The sequence below is a fragment of the Heterobasidion irregulare genome (assembly GCF_000320585.1).
Source record: "Heterobasidion irregulare TC 32-1 unplaced genomic scaffold scaffold_12, whole genome shotgun sequence".
Taxonomy (NCBI): domain Eukaryota; kingdom Fungi; phylum Basidiomycota; class Agaricomycetes; order Russulales; family Bondarzewiaceae; genus Heterobasidion; species Heterobasidion irregulare.
In genome coordinates this window covers 418,259-436,958 of record NW_009258208.1, presented here as the reverse complement: position 1 = coordinate 436,958, position 18,700 = coordinate 418,259, and the positions used below count along the sequence as shown (strand labels likewise).

At 57.2% G+C, this 18,700-nt stretch overlaps 7 protein-coding genes across 7 annotated transcripts; 3 read left to right on the top strand and 4 right to left on the bottom strand.

Annotated features, from left to right (window-relative positions):
- Window positions 1-184: 184 nt before the first annotated feature.
- Window positions 185-2,047, bottom strand: HETIRDRAFT_455469 (uncharacterized protein; the record flags this gene model as incomplete). Its single annotated transcript, XM_009553747.1, has 7 exons — window positions 185-330; window positions 398-752; window positions 778-1,375; window positions 1,446-1,643; window positions 1,708-1,803; window positions 1,869-1,923; window positions 1,975-2,047. The coding sequence occupies 7 exons, from the start codon at window positions 2,045-2,047 to the stop codon at window positions 185-187; spliced, it is 1,521 nt and encodes a 506-aa protein (XP_009552042.1).
- A 67-nt stretch (window positions 2,048-2,114) lies between these two features.
- On the bottom strand, window positions 2,115-3,683 carry hft1 (Heterobasidion Fe transporter 1; the record flags this gene model as incomplete). The annotated part of the gene is made up of 6 exons (XM_009553746.1): window positions 2,115-2,429; window positions 2,491-2,600; window positions 2,673-2,879; window positions 2,951-3,067; window positions 3,136-3,253; window positions 3,324-3,683. The coding sequence occupies 6 exons, from the start codon at window positions 3,681-3,683 to the stop codon at window positions 2,115-2,117; spliced, it is 1,227 nt and encodes a 408-aa protein (XP_009552041.1).
- Window positions 3,684-4,104: 421 nt separating this feature from the next.
- Fet3 (Fet3 ferroxidase) lies at window positions 4,105-7,313 on the top strand (the record flags this gene model as incomplete). Its single annotated transcript, XM_009553587.1, has 10 exons — window positions 4,105-4,253; window positions 4,311-4,457; window positions 4,516-4,603; window positions 4,657-4,831; window positions 4,901-5,121; window positions 5,208-5,370; window positions 5,482-5,839; window positions 5,914-6,104; window positions 6,193-6,837; window positions 7,291-7,313. The coding sequence occupies 9 exons, from the start codon at window positions 4,105-4,107 to the stop codon at window positions 6,585-6,587; spliced, it is 1,887 nt and encodes a 628-aa protein (XP_009551882.1). The 3' UTR covers window positions 6,588-6,837; window positions 7,291-7,313.
- Window positions 7,314-7,386: 73 nt separating this feature from the next.
- HETIRDRAFT_329337 (serine carboxypeptidase S10) lies at window positions 7,387-9,471 on the bottom strand (the record flags this gene model as incomplete). The annotated part of the gene is made up of 10 exons (XM_009553745.1): window positions 7,387-7,623; window positions 7,779-7,808; window positions 7,856-8,155; window positions 8,221-8,349; window positions 8,402-8,528; window positions 8,596-8,669; window positions 8,739-8,841; window positions 8,883-8,995; window positions 9,063-9,193; window positions 9,267-9,471. 10 exons carry the CDS (start codon window positions 9,469-9,471, stop codon window positions 7,387-7,389), a joined length of 1,449 nt encoding a protein of 482 aa, XP_009552040.1.
- Window positions 9,472-11,185: 1,714 nt separating this feature from the next.
- Window positions 11,186-12,956, top strand: HETIRDRAFT_181277 (uncharacterized protein; the record flags this gene model as incomplete). Its single annotated transcript, XM_009553744.1, has 1 exon — window positions 11,186-12,956. One exon carries the CDS (start codon window positions 11,186-11,188, stop codon window positions 12,815-12,817), a length of 1,632 nt encoding a protein of 543 aa, XP_009552039.1. The 3' UTR covers window positions 12,818-12,956.
- Window positions 12,957-13,925: 969 nt separating this feature from the next.
- On the bottom strand, window positions 13,926-15,218 carry HETIRDRAFT_481275 (uncharacterized protein; the record flags this gene model as incomplete). Its single annotated transcript, XM_009553743.1, has 9 exons — window positions 13,926-14,041; window positions 14,100-14,193; window positions 14,255-14,295; window positions 14,354-14,422; window positions 14,472-14,537; window positions 14,587-14,613; window positions 14,672-14,785; window positions 14,845-14,893; window positions 14,952-15,218. The coding sequence occupies 9 exons, from the start codon at window positions 15,216-15,218 to the stop codon at window positions 14,001-14,003; spliced, it is 768 nt and encodes a 255-aa protein (XP_009552038.1). The 3' UTR covers window positions 13,926-14,000.
- Window positions 15,219-16,161: 943 nt separating this feature from the next.
- HETIRDRAFT_481272 (uncharacterized protein) lies at window positions 16,162-18,629 on the top strand (the record flags this gene model as incomplete). Its single annotated transcript, XM_009553742.1, has 12 exons — window positions 16,162-16,222; window positions 16,276-16,383; window positions 16,437-16,573; window positions 16,624-16,656; window positions 16,718-16,819; window positions 16,873-17,067; window positions 17,127-17,386; window positions 17,439-17,571; window positions 17,623-17,711; window positions 17,762-17,919; window positions 17,980-18,282; window positions 18,342-18,629. 12 exons carry the CDS (start codon window positions 16,162-16,164, stop codon window positions 18,599-18,601), a joined length of 1,839 nt encoding a protein of 612 aa, XP_009552037.1. The 3' UTR covers window positions 18,602-18,629.
- Between the last annotated feature and the right edge of the window lie 71 nt (window positions 18,630-18,700).

Sequence of the window (18,700 nt, the reverse complement as noted above, 5' to 3'; positions counted from 1 at the left end):
ATTCGTGCCTGTTGGTCCCGGACAACTCAGTCTGAGACCGCGAAACCACAATTGCCTCAGGAGACCCCCATGGGCTCCCATGGGACGATTCATTTCAGTGCGGGCAAGTCTTTGCACTGTCTTTGCTAGTAGTCTTCCTTGTGTGTATCTCGTAGAGGAGCTGTGAAGAAGGTAACAGCACACGCTATTGGTGAGACTGCACATCGACCTCGAGGCTTGCGCTCGACGCTCGTATGTACTGCGTAGAACGCAGGAACTCTTGGCACGGAAAAAGCTGCGGACGGTGCACGGACTCCGCGCGATCCCTGTTCTTCCACCACGCAGTGGTCGCTATCAATACATCCTGAAAAATGAGGAGAAACGAGGGCGCAAAAAAAAAAAAAAGACGCGAGCAAACATCCGGAGCTGGAGCACGTCATCCAAGTGGGGGCAAGGACCGGATCCAAGATCGGATCGGGCGTGCATCGTCCGACCCTTCCGATCATCGCGACTTGGACTGACTTGGCCATGGGTCCATCGAGTGTGCGTCGACGTTCGCAAACAGACAGAGTCCAGCCAAGGCCGCCTGTCCGTCGCGCTGTCTCGTTTTCCTCAGAACGGGCACTGAGGTTCAGGCGTGCATCGACGTCGACGGGCGTCAGTGCCAAGCGTGCACAGGACTGCGGGCGCTGCGCCGTCGAGTGGACGAAGCGAAGGCGCATTGCGCGGGGGCGGCGCGGGGACGCACCCTCCCGGAGGGTCTCGGGCTTGGACTATAGGTTAGACGCCTATGTGAACCAGGCGGCGATGAAGAGCCCGAGCGCGGCGCCCGTGAAGATCCGTTGCGGGCGGGCGGGCGGGCGGGCGAGCGAGCGAGTAAACAGGCAAGAACGGGGGCTGAGAGGCTGGTCTACGCCGTGCGGGTGTGCGCGCGCTGCGCACCTGGATGCGCACCTTGCGGATCATCGCGCGCTCGGACGCCGTCCCGCCGCCTGCGCGCCCCTCGTCCCCAGAGGCCCTCAGTCGACCTCGGGCCCTCACGCGCGCGACCCCGCCTCCGCGCCGCGCGCCGCGCGCCCCGTCCTCCGCCTCGGCGCTGTAGGTGGGGGCGGTGGGGGCGCTGCGATCGGCTGCGGGCGCGGACGCGCGGGGATCTATGGGGGTTCCGGGGAGGGCTAGTAGAGGGCTGGGCGCGGATCTGATAAGATGCAGTTTCGTTGGAGTTTGGGATTGGCGGGGTGGGGCGGGCGGGGGGCGTACGGCACAGTATGACAGAGTATGACAGAGTATGACAGAGTATGACTGGCGTATGTACTCTGCGTGGGGTGTGCCGAGCGGATGGAGACGAACGTGGATGGTCGTTATGATGCATGATGCCTCGGTACATTGGGGTACGCTGGGGCATAGCAGAGTAGTATAGCAGAGTAGTATAGCAGGGTAGTATAGCAGGGTATATCAAGGCGCACGGTGCGCCGGGGACGGTAGTGAGCGCGAGCGGCGAGCGCGTGGTCGTGTCTGTGCGTGTGCGTATGCGTGTGCGTGTGCGTGTGCGACAGACGACGGACGTTGGAGCCGTGGAGGGCCGTTCTGGGCTACTATCGAGACTCGAGCGTGCAAAGAGGAGCTTGAGCACGCGCCGAGGACGGTCAAAGACACTTCGGAGACTCGAAGGACGGTCGAGCGAGCGCCAAGTCTGATGTTCCCGTGACCTAGGCGCCGCCGGGACACTCGATCGGGAGGCCCGGCTGGGCCCGGCTTCGGCGCTTCAGCTTCCAGCGTCGAGCGTCAAGCTTGGGGTCAGGAGCTGCTGCGTGGCATACGGCACTGGCGAGGCACCGACGAGGCCCTACGCTGCTCGTACGAGTACGAGTACGAGTACGAGTACATACGTAGCCTTGCGCTCGCCGTGTCCGTCGACTTGGCCGTTCCCGCGATCTTCCCTCACTCGGCCGCACTCGTCGAGTCAGCGACACACAGGGGGACTCTCAACTGTACAGCCGTCCCAGTCGCCCAGTCGTCGTCGTCGTCGTCGTCGTCGTTGTTGCACGTATCCGCCAGTAGTACTCATAAGCAACAGAGGCATGCATGGATCGGGGGTACAAAACCCAAAATAACCGTCTCGGCGCGCAACCCCGTTACAGCGGCAGCCCCGCCTCCCCCTTCTCCCTCTTCTCCCTCCTCCTCACGCCCGCCGCGCTCTCCCACCGCCCGGCGAGCTTCACGCGCCCCTCGCGCCACTTTATCCACACGAGCGCGACGATCGCCATCACCCAGTACAGGCTGTACGCGAGCACGGACCCGATCGTCGCCGAGTTCGTCCACCCGAAGAGCGCGTTGAAGATCTGCCAGCCGCCGTTGTCGAAGTTGTTCTCGGGGTTGCAGCAGTCGAGGTGCCAGACGGAGCCGTGCACGTTGTACGAGCCCGGCCCGTCGCCGCCCGTGTCGTCTACCTCGCCGCCGACGCTGGGGGGGGGGGGGGGGGGGGGGGGGGGGGCGGATGGGGGAGAAGACGTACATGTTGACAAAGTGGTGCATCTCGAAGGACCACGCGGCGCGGCTGAACAGCCCAGCGCCGATGAGCAGGATAAAGTTCGTCATCACGACCAAGAAGATCGTGAGCGCTGCACGCGCGCGTCAGCACGTACGCCACCGCTCATGGCCAGCTCGAGGGAGAAGCGGGGGAGGATACGCACTGGAGCGGCTCGCGAACGCGTAGATGAAGAAGCCGCAGATGAGGCCCGCGATGAGGCCGACGATGGCGGCGATGGGGATGGAGGTGGCGGACTGGCCGAGGGTGACGCCGCCGACGAAGACGACGGCCTCCATGCCCTCGCGGAGGACGGTGATGAGCGGGAGCAGGAAGAGCACCCACTTGCCCGTGCGCGTGCGGCCGTCGACGTCTGTGTGCGCGGGCGCGATCGAGCGGGGGTCAGCGCAGGGACGGTGCGGGTAGAGACGGGGGCGCGCTCACGCTGGCCATCGAACGCGGAGGCGAGCTTGACGCGCCATTTGGCCTTGGCGCGGTCGAGCTTGAGCATGGTGATGCCCATGATGAAGATGATGATGGACGCGATCAGCTCGAAGATGCCTGCGCGCGCGACGCGCACAGAGTCAGTCAGCTCGCGCGCCCGGCGACGCGCTGTGCGGGGGGCGCACCTTCCCATAGGTCCTCGGACTTGGCCCAGAGGTCGGAGGCCTTGGTGAACCAGACGGCGATGAAGGCGGCGCCGATGGCGAGGGCGATGAGGAGGCCGATGGCGGAGCCCGCGAAGATCTGTCTCGGGCGGGTGAGGTCAGGTTCGCCCGGAGGGAGGGAGGGAGGGAGAGCGCGCGCGCGCACGCACCTGGATGCGCATCTTGCGAATGAGGCGCCGTTTGGAGAGGGCGTCGACGGCGGGGACGGCTGCGAGCTCGGGCTGGGCGCGGACGTCTGCCTCGCCCTCGCTTGACGCGGCATCGGGTGTCGGTGATTTTTTCTCGGGGTCGGCACTGTTGCTGGCGGCGGCGGCGGCGGCGAGCGTGTCCGGGGCGTGTTTTTCGGAGTCGTCGGAGGCAGAGATGGAGGGTGCGGTGGCGAGGCGGGCGGGGTCGTCGTTGACGATTTGCTCGACGAGGCCGAGGAGGACGGAGATGATGATGGCGGCCTCGAGGGTCTCGCGGAAGACGATGAAGAATATGGGGACGGAGAAGAGGTTGCGGGCCATTGCGTGTGGCGGCGACGGGGGGGAGGAGGGAGGAGCAGGGAGGAAGGGGAGAAGGGGGGCCCTTGGAGAGGGACGGGGGATGGGAGGGAGGGGGGGGATATAAGTATTGGAAGGCGGGAGGCGGCGACTTGGAGGGCGACCAGGACCCGTCTGATCTTATCGGGTGGACCGGGGCGCGCATCTGATAAGATGGGAAATTCGCGCGCCAATAAAGGGCGCGCGCCGTCTCCGCGGGCCCGGGGCTGCCGTGATGCGATGGCCGTTTCGGGCGGGTTATCTGATAGGGCGGTGGAAGATTCTTATCAGATTAGGGGCGCGCTCCAGGGGACGTCTCCCGTCCACGCCTCAATATATCCCTCGCTTCATAAACCCGTTCCATCCCCTCCCTCCACCCGTCCCTCCTCCCTCCCCTCCGCCCCCCATGCGGTCCGCCCCGCTCCTCCTCGCCGCCCTCGCCCTCCCCGCCCGCGCCGCACTCAAGGAAATATGGTGGAACATCACCTACGTTGAAAACGCCAACCCCGACGGCCTCTTCGAGCGACAGGTCATCGGTGTCAACGGCACCTGGCCGTGAGTGCCTCCCTCGTCCTCGCCCTCAGCCTCGCTCACTCCTCGCCCGTTGTGCAGCCCGCCCCCGGTCGACGTGTCCACGAACGACACCCTCCTCGTCCACGCGCACAACTCCCTCAACGAGCCGACCAGTCTCCACCACCACGGCATGTACTTCAACTCCACCTCCTGGATGGACGGCGCCGTCGGCGTTTCCCAGTGGTGCGTCCCCCGCATATATGCGCCGCTGACTCCACGTGACCCTCCTTCTGTCCCGCAGCGGCATCCCCCCCGGCGACACCTTTGACTACGTCGTTCCCGTGAACGAATCCGGCCAGTGGGGCTCTTACTGGGTCCACGCGCACGCCTCCGTATGTCCCCTCCCTTCCTTTTACGTCTCTTACGTCCACTCACGACTTCGCAGGGCCAATACGTCGACGGCCTGCGCGCACCGCTCGTCATCCACCCCGAAAAAGAAGCCCACTCGTACGACGCGGAATACACCGTCGTCCTCGGCGACTGGTACCACGACCAGCACTCCACCCTCCTCGACCAGTTCATCAGCATCTCCAACCCCGGCGGCGCCGAGCCCGTCCCCGGTGCGCGTCCCCGCCCCGCCACCGTTCTCTCGCTGCTTCTCCCGCTCACGCTTGCCCCACACCCCACAGACGCCCCGCTCATCTACTTTGCACAAAACGGCGCGTACCTCGCCCCCGCCCCCGGCACGTCGCCCTCGGGCTCGACGTCCGCCGTCGGCTTCAACGAGAACGCGACGCTCGCGTTCGAGCCCGGAAAGACGTACCGCCTGCGCGTCGTCAACACCGCCGCGTTCGCCATGTTCTTCTTCTGGATCGACGGCCACGATATGCGCATCATCGAGGCGGACGGCGTGCGTCGCGTCTGCTATTGTCATATGGGAGTCGTGCTGACCCTTGCGGCTTGTTTATTTGGTTTCATTGGCTGTCGGTGGGATAGACGGACATCGAGGAGTACCCGATCGACCTCATTAGCGTCACCGTCGCGCAGCGCTACTCGGTGCTCGTCACCGCTAGGAACGACACCAACGTCACCAACTGGGCGATCCACGCCAACATGGACACCGACATGTTCGACACCGTGCCGGACACCCTGAACCCGAGTGCGTGTTGAATTTCACATGTTTTCTCTCTTTTTTATAGTTACGGTCACTCGTGCGCCTCTGTCGACTTTATTCTCTAAAGTGGGTGGATATATGCTGATGTGCGCGCAGACGCGACCGCCTTCATCACCTACTCCGCGAGCGCGCCGCTCACCGACCTCGGGACGATCGACGCCTACTCTGACGTGCCCGACATCGACCTCGTCCCGCTCACCGTCGAGGCGATGCCGCCCGTCGACGAGACGTACGAGCTCGAGGTCACGTTCGACACGATGGACGACGGCACGAACCACGCGATGTTCAACCAGGTGACGTACAACGCACCGCTGGTGCCGACGATACTGTCCGAGCGCACGCTCGCGGAGAACGCGACCGTCGCGGAGGCGTATGGCCCGAACCACATCGTCGTGGATCATCTCAAGGTGTTCGACATCGTCGTGCAGAACGGGGACGCGGGAAAGCATCCTTTGTGCGTCGCTTCCCGCCTCACACCGCGCCTTGCTGACCCGGTTCTTTCCCCTCCGTGCACCGAACGACGCGCAGCCATCTGCACGGGCACAAGATGCAGATCGTGGGCCGCTCGGAGGACTACACGTCCGACAACGCGACGCTGAACCCGCCGATCGTCGAGGGGCAGAAGAACCCGATGCGCCGCGACACGGTGCAGGTCCCCTCGGGCACGTCCGTCACGCTCCGCGTCATCGCCGACAACCCCGGCGCGTGGTTCTTCCATTGTGCGTGCCGTCCCTTTTTATTGCGCCGTTTGATTTTGTTTTGTATCGCTCTGTTTTGGCGACGTTTCGGCTGACAGGCGACGCACAGGCCACATCGAATGGCATCTCGAAGTCGGGCTCGCCGTGACCTTCCTCGAGGCGCCGGCGCTCGTGCAGCAGCGCGGGAGCGTCCCGCCGTACCTCACGTCGCAGTGCCAGCAGCTGGGGATGCCGATCTCTGGCAACGCGGCGGGGCACGCGTCGACGACGGACCTGTCGGGGCTCACCGTCGGGCCGTTCCCGCAGCGGAACGGGTGGCACTCGAAGGGCATCGGCGCGATGGCCGGGTGCGTGCTCGCGGCGGTGCTCGGGATGGCGTCGGTGGTGTGGTATGCGAGGGGCGAGCAGCTGAGCGAGGAGGAGGTGGAGGAGGAGACGAGGAGGAAGGTGGAGGAGAAGAGGCGGAGGGGGCGGTTTTGGGGGCTTGGGAAGAAGAGGGAGTGAGCGCGGATGTGAGGCGGGTGCGGGTGCGGGTGCGGGTGCGGTTTGTATTATGGGTATGAGACGAGACGCGGTGGGATCCTGGCTATGAGGTTCTTGGATTGTTATGACGGTTCGCCATGCGATGCGATGAGACGCGGAGGACGACGCGCACGATGATCGTGCGACGGCACTTTACACTTATTTACTTACTTGCCCGATCGTGCATGTATGCGTCGCGCCCCACCCCACGGGGCGCCTACTTTTTTTTTTTTTGCGTCCTCGTCGTTGGCGAATTCTTCGCGCTGACGGAGTTGGATCGAGAGGCATGGAGGCATATGTATGCGTGCGGCGTGCGCGAACTTGGTCTGCTTCCGCGAAGGTGCGACTGGCGAGTCTGGTCACAGGAGGGGTTTGTCTATGTATCGAAGGAAGAAGGGCTCGCGGGCAGTGAAATAGAGGCGGGTGGGTTGAGCGAGGCCTTCGTCCGTCGCTATAGCGGGCTATAACGGCCCATGTCTGGACTCTGCGGATATCGTGTGCCGGCCTTCCTTCGTCGACGTGGCAGACTAGCAGTTGTCAGCCGCGCGCAGCGTCGTACACACCGGTGGGCTGCATGCATGTTTTGCTGTTCAATCGTTCCGCCCATCAGTGTGATAAACATCATCGTTCGTTCACGTCGTCAAATCAAAACACGCGCCTTACTACCCTCACACGAAACCCATAGCAAAAAAAAAAAAAAAAAGAAACGAAAACTATCCCTGAGCCGTCCCGCCAGATTTCCCTGTTCGCGATCGAACATCCGCACCACGCCTCGCCCGCTTCACGTGCCCCTAAGCGACTCGTCCGCCATGATCTGCGCGAACATCTGCAGCGCGGCCTTGCCGCGCGGGATCGAGGCCCACTCGTACGCGGGCACCTCGTGCCCCGCGCCGAAGAAGCGCACGTACGAGAACGTGCCCGCGTTCTTGTACAGCCCCGCGGAGACGCCGTCGACGGTGAAGTTGGAGAACGCCTGCGTCGCGTACTCGCGCGAGAAGTTGGTCTTGAGGTTGTTGACCTGCGTGCGCGCGCGCGCGGGAGTGTTAGTTGAGCGCGAGAGCGGAGGGAGGGAGGGCTTCACCATGGCCTCTACGCCGTTAAAGTTGAGGATGTAATCCTAGAAGGTGAATGTCAAACCGGGTCGTTGCTGCCCCTTGCCTGGGAATCACGTACAGCGTCCCCGTCGTAGATGATCGTGCGGACCTGTTCACGGTGAGCAAATCGCCACGAGCGCAGCACGAGCGACTCACCCCCGCGTTGATGACCGTCTCCAGATTCGGCGCCGAGTTCCGCATCCAGTCGCCGGTGTTCGCGAAGTTGTTGTACACGGTGTTGCTGGTCTCCTTCCACGTCGCCTGCGCGCCGATCTTCGACGTCACGGCGTCGCTGGTGAGGTAGTCGGTCAGATCCGGGGGGTACGGGTCGGGGTCCGTCGCGGGCACGTAGTACACGTCGTAGTCGCCCGCGAGCGGCGAGAGCACGTTGTTGTTGCAGTAGCTCTGCGCGGACGAGCAGACCGAGTTCGTGCCGTTGTTGTAACAGTTCTGGATCTGTGGGCCCCGCACGTCTGAGCCGCCGGGCGCGATGTGTGGAGGAAAGGAGTGAGAGGACGCACGCGGGCACGGCAGCCGTTTGTCTGGTAGAAGGAAGTGTTGGCCTGTTTAATGACAGAAGAGGAAACTAGGGGGTGGTACGGGTTGTTAGCAGCGTAAGTGATGTAGCCGGGGTATTGCGACAGTGGGTCCTAGTCATATTTATGAGGAATCGTTGAGATTGGCAGTGAGCGAGGCGCATACCGTGAGGCCGTCGCCAACGCCGAGCACTTTCAGGTTAATCGGAAGACCAGAAACCGAACCATTCGCGACCTTTGCATTCTGTTCCAAGAAGTACGCAGCGAACGTCGGGCCGTAGTGTCCGCCGTAACTGCAAAGCACAGGCGATCTGAGCACGCACAAAGCATCGCGGACGGAGGGAGGTGAGCGAGACGCACGATTCGGTCCAGATTGCAAAGTCTCTGCTGGCGTATTTGCTGAATCGGGAGTCCGAGAACCAGATTTGGAGGAACTGCAGTCAGGCGGTTCGTGGTGAGCGCCTATACCACACACGAGTGCCTTCAAGAGGGTTGCATCGTACCTTCCACACGTCCGACGCCGCAGCCTGAGACGTTCCGACAGTCGTAGAGCCATATGAAAACCCGACACCAACAGGCTGGTCAATGAATAACCTGCCGGCCGAGCTCAAGAAGGCGCAGTTATTGGATCAACATCAGCAACTCACACATTCGCATTCTCGTTCCATCCATAAGGATTCAACGCGACGCTGCTGCTGTCGTTGCTGATGCGGCACGGCCCGAGCTCTTGGAACAGGCCAAGCATACTCGAGCTTCCCGGCTGACGACGCAACGAGGCGATGAGCTGCGGAATTAAATGCATCGAGACGGAAGAACAGTTTTCTTACTCCGCCGTTGAACCAGGTGATGAGGGGTGCCGTGTCTGGGTTGTTGCGCGCGGCGAAGAACCAGAACCAGATACTCTCGTTCGACGTGAGGTCTCCGTACCCCGACGCCTGGTACACGCCCGGCGTCGTCTCTACAAAGTCCACAACCCACTATCAAACCATTGTCCGACCTCGTGGACACAGGGAAAGTGAAAGCGCGCGTACCGCAGATACCAGAGTTTTCCGTCACGCGCAGCGCGCCAGGTGTGATCGCGTCCGCAGCCGTCGATGCATCGGCCGTGAGTGTCTCCGCCTCTGGCGCGCTCGTAGTTCCGACGCCTCCGATGACGCCATCGACGACCGGTATCTGTTTCGCGAACCCCGTCGCGGGGAACGCGAGGGCTGCAGCTAAGGCAGCCGAGAGCAGCATTCGCAGGGACCCAATCGCGTTCAATGTCCAAGAGTTGGAGGATCAAGACCAGGGTCAATAGAGCTGAGGACAGAGCAGAGCAGAACAGCAAGCAGAGAGATGCGGGTGGGGCAACGGTTCGATGGGCTCGCAACGTAACGGTCTTATTATATATATTTCCGAGCTAGCTATACCATCGGTCGTCAGTCCGAGCTATATCGCGAAACGATCTGATTCTGAGACCGTCCGTTGAGCGCTGCCGCGTGTTGGAAAAATGATGTCGACCAGCGATAGCGGCACCCGATACTGTTGACTCAGCTGGTTCGCTGGCTAGCGAGGTGACTGGCACAATAGCAGAGACCGGGAGCATTTGCTCAGATCAATCGCAAGTCTCCCGGCTGAGACCCCCGCTGCGGCCCTTGTGTCTCCTATTTGCGTCATCTGGAGGCAATCCTGTGAGTCGAGTGCTACATGCTGCTAAAGTGCTGGCAATGCTACAACGGTGTCGAGCGCTGGCGAGGCCGTTGAGCCCTGAAGGCATGTGTGAGGCATGTGGAGATAAGTACAAGAAGGGGCAGGCTTACCACCGCAGCAGTGTACATGCAGAGTCAACTGATCGTGCTTCTCGAAGCTCCAACATATCCCGGACGATATATCTGTATCCCTGCCAATCACGTGTCTGCATCCATTTGTTGTCAACAAATTGAACATCGACGGTTTAATCGAATCACCTTGCACCTGGCGAGTAAAACCTGGTATCCTCTCAACGCCCTGCACGAAGCGCAAATCGTTCGTTTAAGAGAGCTTCAAAGGTTGATTTGCAGCAATTTACGCCTCCCAAGGTATGTTTACTCATCTTCTTCCACGACAACCTGATGGACTCTGAGCCTGCCATCACTCTCTCCCACGCGATGGTCATCACCTGGACCATCATTAGCTGCATGGTACTATGCCATAGCGCGCGCTCCACGAGGCAGAGGATCGAAGGAGGAATTCGAGTTCACGAACCCCTCCGACTCAATGCCCTAGCTCGTAGATCCGAGCAATACTCCGGCTGCTTCAATGCTTCACGAATCGTGATGCTAGGGCCGCTTCGTGTCTTCATGCGCCTCTGGAGAGCTCTGGCATCAATCCGACTGGCCTTCGTGAAGATCTCTCCGACATAGAAGCCTGTCGCTTCAACATCGAACTGCCTACAACTCATGGCCTGCACGCTCTGGCGACTAAGTGGATGTGACTCCTGACCTAGGGCTCAATAGTCAGAACCAGAAGTAAGTGCCATCATATCGCATCGCTATGTATATTGTACCGGGTGGACCACTGATTCAACGCTATCATATCGAACGACCACGTCACCTCATCATTGTATGCACGCGTGAGCGGACAAGACTTATGCACATGGTTTCTATCTTTCTATTTTAAGTCTGTGTCATACCGCGTATATCGGCCGAGCCTGCTCACTTGGTGCAGCATGGAGGACTCATCACGTTGCAGTGTCGCACGAGTCTCAAGGGCCTGTCATTGTCAGTATCCAACTAATATGTCTTAATTTTCCAATCTTTACTACAACATCAGTGTCAATATCAATCCATTATTATGCAAAGCCAAGCTCACCTGACGTTCATTAGGATGCTTTTCCGATACAGTAAGTACAGTAGCTGGAATGTTTTTTCGGTAACTGCCGCACCCAGGCGACCAAGATAGACCTTTGTTCACCATCAAGTCAAAGTTCACGATGCCTCCCCGACTAGCTCTCGATATACCACTCTTCAATCTCGCCAATGCCACCGTCAGCCTTGACGAGCATGCTGTTCCATGTTGTTTTCGTTTCCTTGACTGCAATGCCTTTATCGACTCTGACGTGCTCCGCATAATCGAATGGCCAGATGGATCTTTGCCGGAATACTCCTTTGCTGCCATCTCCTACCCTTGGCGCGATCTCCAAATACCAACAGGGACAACGCCTCCCGAAGGTAGCTTCAGTGTCAAGGGTGCCGAGCATGCAGACCACATCAGCATCGATGTTCTGCGCACGGCATGTATTGCAGCACACTGTTTCGGAAGATCGATACTGTGGATAGACAGACTATGCATTCTGCAGACGAGGAAGGACGACAAAAACTGGCAGATCCAGCGGATGTTTCAGATCTACGCCCACTGTGACCCGTGTCTCGTCTTCCCTGGAGGTCTGGTGCGGCTTGCAGGACTATCGGAGCCGACTACATGGATTGACAGAGCGTGGACGCTCCAGGAGGCGTCGGCGCCTGGGAGGAACAGACTGAAGTGCGTGTTCGCGTTTACCCATACGACATACTTCGATTTCCTGGAGCAGCAATGCGGATCCAGATTTAGCCCCAAGTTCATCGAGTTTCTCCATCACACCCCCAGTCCCCTTCAGACCATAGTCGAGCCAGGACGTTCCGCGGCGTGCGATCTTATCGAGCTTTTTCGACTGATGGCGGGGGGTGTGGCTGGTTTTAAATACCATGAGCCGACGCTGTCGATGCACCACGATCATTTCCCCGTTCGAGTCATCTATACCCCCGCCGCAAAACTGTTACAGCGCGCACTCAAAACTGGGAGATCAGGTCAGTACCTGTGGGTATCGGCTTTCGCACGGTCGTCTTCGCGGCCCGTCGACATGGTCTTCAGCCTCATGGACCTGCTCGGCGTCAGCCTCGATGTCTCGCAATTCCACGCCGCGGAGCGTACGAAGGCGACAATCAAGCTGATCCAGGTGTTGATGGACCGCGGGGAGAGGGCGACGTGGCTATATATCGCGCCAGAGATGCCGTCGTCTGTGGAGATCTCGACGCTGCCTGCCATGCCTGAGACGTCTGAGAGTGGCAGGGCGTACATACGTACGCGAGAGGGGCCTATGCTGGCATTCGAAGCGATCGGAACGCAAGATGTATGGCAATCGGAGGGAGCACCGAAGGGCGTTATGTGTGATTCGGGGTATTTCAGGTTTTATTCAAGAGCGGCGTTGGTCATTAGAGGGGACGGTGGGTCTTTGGGAGACACGGGCCGCCGTCAGACGGCAACGATGAGAGCCTACGATGACAGGGAGACCTGGGCGATTGTCATCGGTCGTCGAAAGGAGCTGAATCGGGACCCAGATACGGGGCACATCAGGCTCACACCCAGGTCGGCGCCGCCTCCCATTGGCGTGATCGAGATCACGCTGCTGTTCGCGGAGCGTCACGGGTACGGGTTGTTTCATCGGTTAGGGATGGAGCGAGAGATCGATGAGAAGAGTGTAGCGGGTTGGAAGTGGACTTGGCGGGAGTTTTGCGTCGGCGGCCCTGGGAGAGGGGATAGGGTGAGGTTCAGCGTGACGCCTACTGGCCCTGTCTTCCAATCGTAGCAGCGTGCGCCATGGGCGCCACTCCCTACTAAGTGCTTCGCAATGTGTCTCCAACCTCTGCAATATTCAAAGGTATTAACACATCTAGGCGTCCAGGCAATTGAATATTCGATAATAAATAGGTTCATTCGTGGTCACCTTGTATGACGTGCACGTGTTGTAGGCACAGCATGTTGGTGGCATCCCACCCACGTCGACGAGTCCATTAGGTGTGCGTAACGATGAGGACATACGATAACGATGACAAGGAAAGGTATGTCGTGTGCCCCGAACTAACATCCCCAACGAATTTTAGCTGAAAGACATAGCTTGACAAAACCCACTCCTTAGTGAACGTCGCATCCTAGACGAACATCTCGTGTCTCGTAGCCACTGCAGAGGCTTGGCAGATATACGCAAGAGCTAGGATAGCTAGATTGTCTGCGGCCCGCTGCTAACAGCGTTGATAACTTCGATGAGAGTGATTGGAGAGCCGCTGCACCAACACATTCTGCTATGGCTTGAATGGCTAAATGAGATGTGCGATATGCGGCCAAGCCTACCAAGCTAACCTGTCTTGCTGCACAACGATAATGCGCCTCGTTCAATACACGTCAAAGTTCCGTGGATTGACAGCCTACAGTATTAGTGACTCATCATGTTCTTGCTTGATCGTTTGATCAGCTTCGTACTTGAAGCAGGCCTCGAGGGTGACGGTGGGAATAAAGACGTACCGTCATACATAGCAGATGGCTGACTAGAGACGTCGCTGTAGGTATCGCTGATCTCAATTCCATCCTGATCATGAAAAGCCAATTATTACGGTCAAAATAAAAAGGTTGACACTATGATTAGTGCATTTGTTAGACAGTAATCCTCGTGTCCGACCTCGGAAAAGGAAGGGAAACAGCTATGTGATCAGGGAACAAAAAGGGTCATTCAGCACCCTAGGGGTCTGGAATTTGACGAGAAAAATAGGAGCCTGCAACGAGTATCAAATCTGACGTAGGCGAGCAACTTACGCACCTTACACCGAAATTGAACAAGTACAGCCTAGTGCACGCGACCTCTGGAGAGACCGATCTAAAGTATTGGCTGATATTGGCGCAGGTTCTTCACTACTCACACTGGGAAAAGAAAATAGCTGTTATACAACATATCACCATATATACTTGCAGTCGCTCATTCCCGACATACAGTGTCCTTAATCGAAGCAAATTCCACCATCGATGATCACTGTTTGTCCTGTACGTTTATCAGACGGGAATGTTCAAGATTCAAGTGAACTTCTATAGACGCATACCTGTCATGAACTTGGATTGCGGCGATGCAACGTGCGACACGAAAGCTGCGATATCTTCTGTCGTCCCGGTGCGCGCATCCGGCAGTTTCATGAGCTGTATATGGAGTCACAACCATAAAAAATTGGCACATTCGACATTCAATAGTAAGACTGACCTCTTTGATAGGGTCAAGCCCGCCATCGCCGACAGACTTTGCTGTTGACGGCGTTGATAGGGTCGAAAAGATCAATTAAGAATGGATACTGATACTTACTCAATTTAGTTGGAATTATGCCTGGCGCATATGCATTCACGGTGATGTTATGCTCGGCGAGTTCCAGTGCTGTGATATATAAGGAGTTGTACGATCTAAACAAGGAAGGGTTACATACCAAGACACTGTGTCAGACCTCGGATAGCGAATTTGGACGCGCAATAGGCGGTAAGTCTAGCAAAGCCTGCCAACTGCCATGACGAATGTTTGCAAGGAAGAAGATTCAAGCAAACCTTTCTTTCCGCATATTGAAGACGCAGCTGCTCGAGGTGTAAGATTCTTGGGGGCCGATGGGACCTTCATGAACAGAATACATACCTATAAGCCGCCCACCATCTCCTTGCTTGATCATCTGGGCAGCCGCATACTTGTAGCAAAGAACGACACCATCGAGGTTCACAGACATGAGGCCTCTCCATTCGTCAAGAGATACTATTCCGAGACCGTGATAAGTCAAGGATGTCCGTCGAGTAATAGTCAGGTGAACGAACCATCAGTTATCGCAGAGATCTGGCCCCCGAAGCCTGCATTAGCAACCATCTGACGCATAAGACATGTTAGGTTCGTTACAACATGCAGAGAGTAAACAATCACGCACAACATCCAATCTACCAAACTTTTCGACAGCCTTTTGGACTAGATTCTTGACGTCGTCCTCGACTGACACATTACCTGTATATGCAACGGCTTTGACACCCTTCGTCTCGATCTCGGCGACCACTTCGCCCAGGGCTCCTTGTTGGCTCTGAAGATCATTCACTATAACATTGAGTCCGTCAGCAGCCAAACGTAACGCAATGCTACGCCCAATGCCTTGAGCAGCCCCAGTAACGACGGCGACGCGGGTGTAAGCAGAGGTGGTCATGGCTTTACCGGTGTATGAGAATCTTAGGATGCCTTGGGTTTATATACCGCACGATAATCCGCAAAAGGAGTAAACTCACCGAAGTTAGGCACGAAAGTCGGAAAGATCAACAGCTGATCGTTTTTGGGCGCCACAACAGTCCCATTTGACGACGGCAAAGCGAGATGTACGCTGCTAATTGAGGGGGCGTGACGGCGATGCGGAACAAGAATGAGCCCATCACGACAGGCGTAAACTCATGTCAAGAGATTCTGTAAAATGCATTCTAAGGGCCCGCGATAGTCACTGAAGCTATGGGGACTGGAACCTTCCCTCGAGGAGACCTTTATCATAAAAAAGGTCTGTTCGTGGGAGGGCCCTGAGCGTTAGGGGGCCTGATGAGAAAAAGAGTCCAACCCAAGTTTAGATACTTGAATCAAAAGGGAGGGAAGACAATATATGGGGATGAGCGGTGTGCGAGACGCCGAGGATGATGGTCAATCATAAACCGATATGACGAGCCATCCTGAGCTAGGTGAGAATCCAACATTGGACCCTTGAGTCTCGGGGAGTGCTGATAGCACCGTCCAACGTCAAAACGAGTTGATTGGTACAGTCGGCCTAAGCCCTAGCCGTATGTGCTCAAGCAATCTTGGAGCGACAAAAACGGACTTTCTACAGAAAAGCAGCCAGAACATCGGTCATGATGACATCTCAAAGGCTATAAAGCATCTAGAGTCAAATTCTTGAGCCGTAGGCTTTGGCCGCAATGACCCAACCAGCTACCAGGCGTCTTGGACGCTGGAGCGCGGCTGTGAAGCGAGTTGGGTAGTCACGTGCATCTTTCTATTCGGCCATTGCCGCGCCAGATCGCAGGCTCCCGACACCGTCTCGAAGTTTTTCAAACTTGGTCCCTGCAATCGACCGTACCCTTCCTCCATTGTCACCAACAATATCAGTTGTGATGACAAAGTATATCCTAGTATCAGGAGGTGTTGTGAGTGGCATTGGAAAGGGGGTCATTGGTACGAAACAGTAGCACGACTCGTAGCTCGTGTATTGAAACCTGTTCTCGCAGCGTCGTCGACGGGCCTTTTGCTCAAGATGACGGGGCTCAAAGTCACTGCCATCAAAATAGATCCTTATATGAACGTAGATGCGGGCACTATGCGTCCTACTGAGCACGGTGAGATCCAGACGCGATGCAGTGAGAACGCGTTTTTGACTCATCGGAGATAGGTGAGGTGTATGTTCTCAATGACGGCGGTGAAGTCGACCTGGATCTCGGCAATTATGAACGATATCTCAATGTAACGCTATCCCGAGACAACAACATCACGACTGGCAAGATCTACCAACAAGTGATAGAGAAAGAGGTGTGCGTTATTGCCCCTATCCGTGGACTGTGGCCCTTATGACATCCTAGCGTCGGGGAGATTATTTAGGAAAGACCGTCCAGGTGAGTGTACCTTGTATAACGCGTATTTAATTGGCTATTGCCCTGATGCACGCACCCCAAGATTGTCCCCCATGTAACAAATGCTATACAAGACTGGATAGAGCGTGTCTCGAAAATTCCTGTAGACGAGACAGGCGAGGAACCAGACGTGTGCATCGTGGAGGTACGTGTTCTCCTCTCGCTCATCATACAGCGGACTCTTCAACAATGACATAGCTTGGCGGTACCGTTGGTGATATCGAATCTGCTCCCTTCGTCGAAGCCATGCGACAATTCCAATTCCGCGTAGGCCATGAAAATTTTGCACTTATTCACGTCTCGCTCGTGCCAGATATGCACGGCGAGCAAAAGACAAAACCAACACAAACGACTGTGCATGCGCTGCGCGGTTTGGGTTTACTTCCCGATCTGGTTTGTCCCGTAATTCGATAATACTACGCTCGCAGGACGTTGATCAAGTACGAATGAAGATCGCATGCCGCCTCACCGTTTCACAACCACTAGAAGCCGCCACCAAAGAGAAGATTTCAATGTTCTGCCACGTTCATTCGGAACAGGTCGTCGGCGTGCACGATGTGTCCTCTGTGTACCATGTTCCATTGTTGCTACAGTCTCAGAACATCGTCGGGTTCTTGAAAAAACGGTTGAACCTGACTAGTATTCAATTGACGCCGCAGATGCAGGAACGAGGCACCCAATTAGAACGTCGGTGGAAAGGCTTAACTATCGAGTCAGCAGCATCTATCTTCACTCGGATCGTTCGCGTCTAAAGTTCATCTCAGTCAGGAGCGCCTCTTCGACACGGTCTCAATCGTGTTGGTGGGGAAATACACTGACCTCAAGGACTCGTATATGTCCGTAACAAAAGCTCTAGAGCACTCGGCATTCCGATGCCATCGTAGACTCATCCTTCAGGTCTGTTTTCACCACACCATACGTCCCACACGCTGATTTATCGATTAAAAGTGGGTCGAATCGTCAGATCTGGAACCCTCTACGCAGGACGAGGACCCTAAAAAGTATCACGATGCATGGCGAACCATTGTCGGCGCTGGGTAAGCACATTTGAATGCCTAACACAGATAAGAGCTGCACAATACCGTAGGGGTATACTCGTCCCGGGCGGATTCGGCGAACGTGGCACTGAGGGGATGCTTCTCGCGATCAAATGGGCGCGAGAACAGAAGATCCCCTTCTTGGGCATCTGTCTCGGCTTCCAACTCGCTGTCATCGAGTGGGCGCGTAATATTCTCCGCCTCCCTGGTAAGCATACTGTCCTTTGTATCGAAATTTTGTGCCATATCAATCAGACATTGTTTCCAGCTGCCACCTCGACAGAATTCAATTCCAAGGCTGAGGACGACGTGATCATTTTCATGCCTGAGATCTCGCGTACTCACATGGGCGGAACGATGCGTCTCGGTCTTCGCCCGACTGTCTTCGAACCCGGCACCGAAGAGTCGTCGGTCATGCGGAAACTATACGCGGGCGCGGGCAAGATCTGGGAGAGGCACCGTCATCGGTACGAGGTCAACCCCAAATTTATCGACCGGCTCCAAGCCAGTGGATTGCATTTCGTTGGCAAAGACGAAAAGGGAGAACGGATGCAGGTGCTGGAACTACCTGGTATGAGTGCTCACATGTTGCCCATCAGACTTGAAAGCTAACCGCCCACGTGTTAATAGGACATCCTTACTTCATCGGTCTTCAGGCTCACCCTGAGTTTTGCACGCGTCCACTCAATCCATCACCACCTTTCCTCGGTTTCGTTGCTGCATCTTGTGGACCTGATGTCCTCGAGGCTGAGCTCGACAACCAACTGAAGAGCTTCAAGCCTCCGCATCCTGAGGAATCCATGGTTGGGGAAGAAGTCCTCGTCGAAGGGGTCGACGAGTCTGTCGATGACGGGCGCGAGCGCGTTTTGTCGATGTCCGAGAGTCGATAGAGTACGTTGTAGACTTTTCATATAGGAAAGCATACGTGTTTTCCTCGATGTTACAGAACCCCCACTCCCCCCCTCTTTTCACCCCTGCAGTCATCAGGG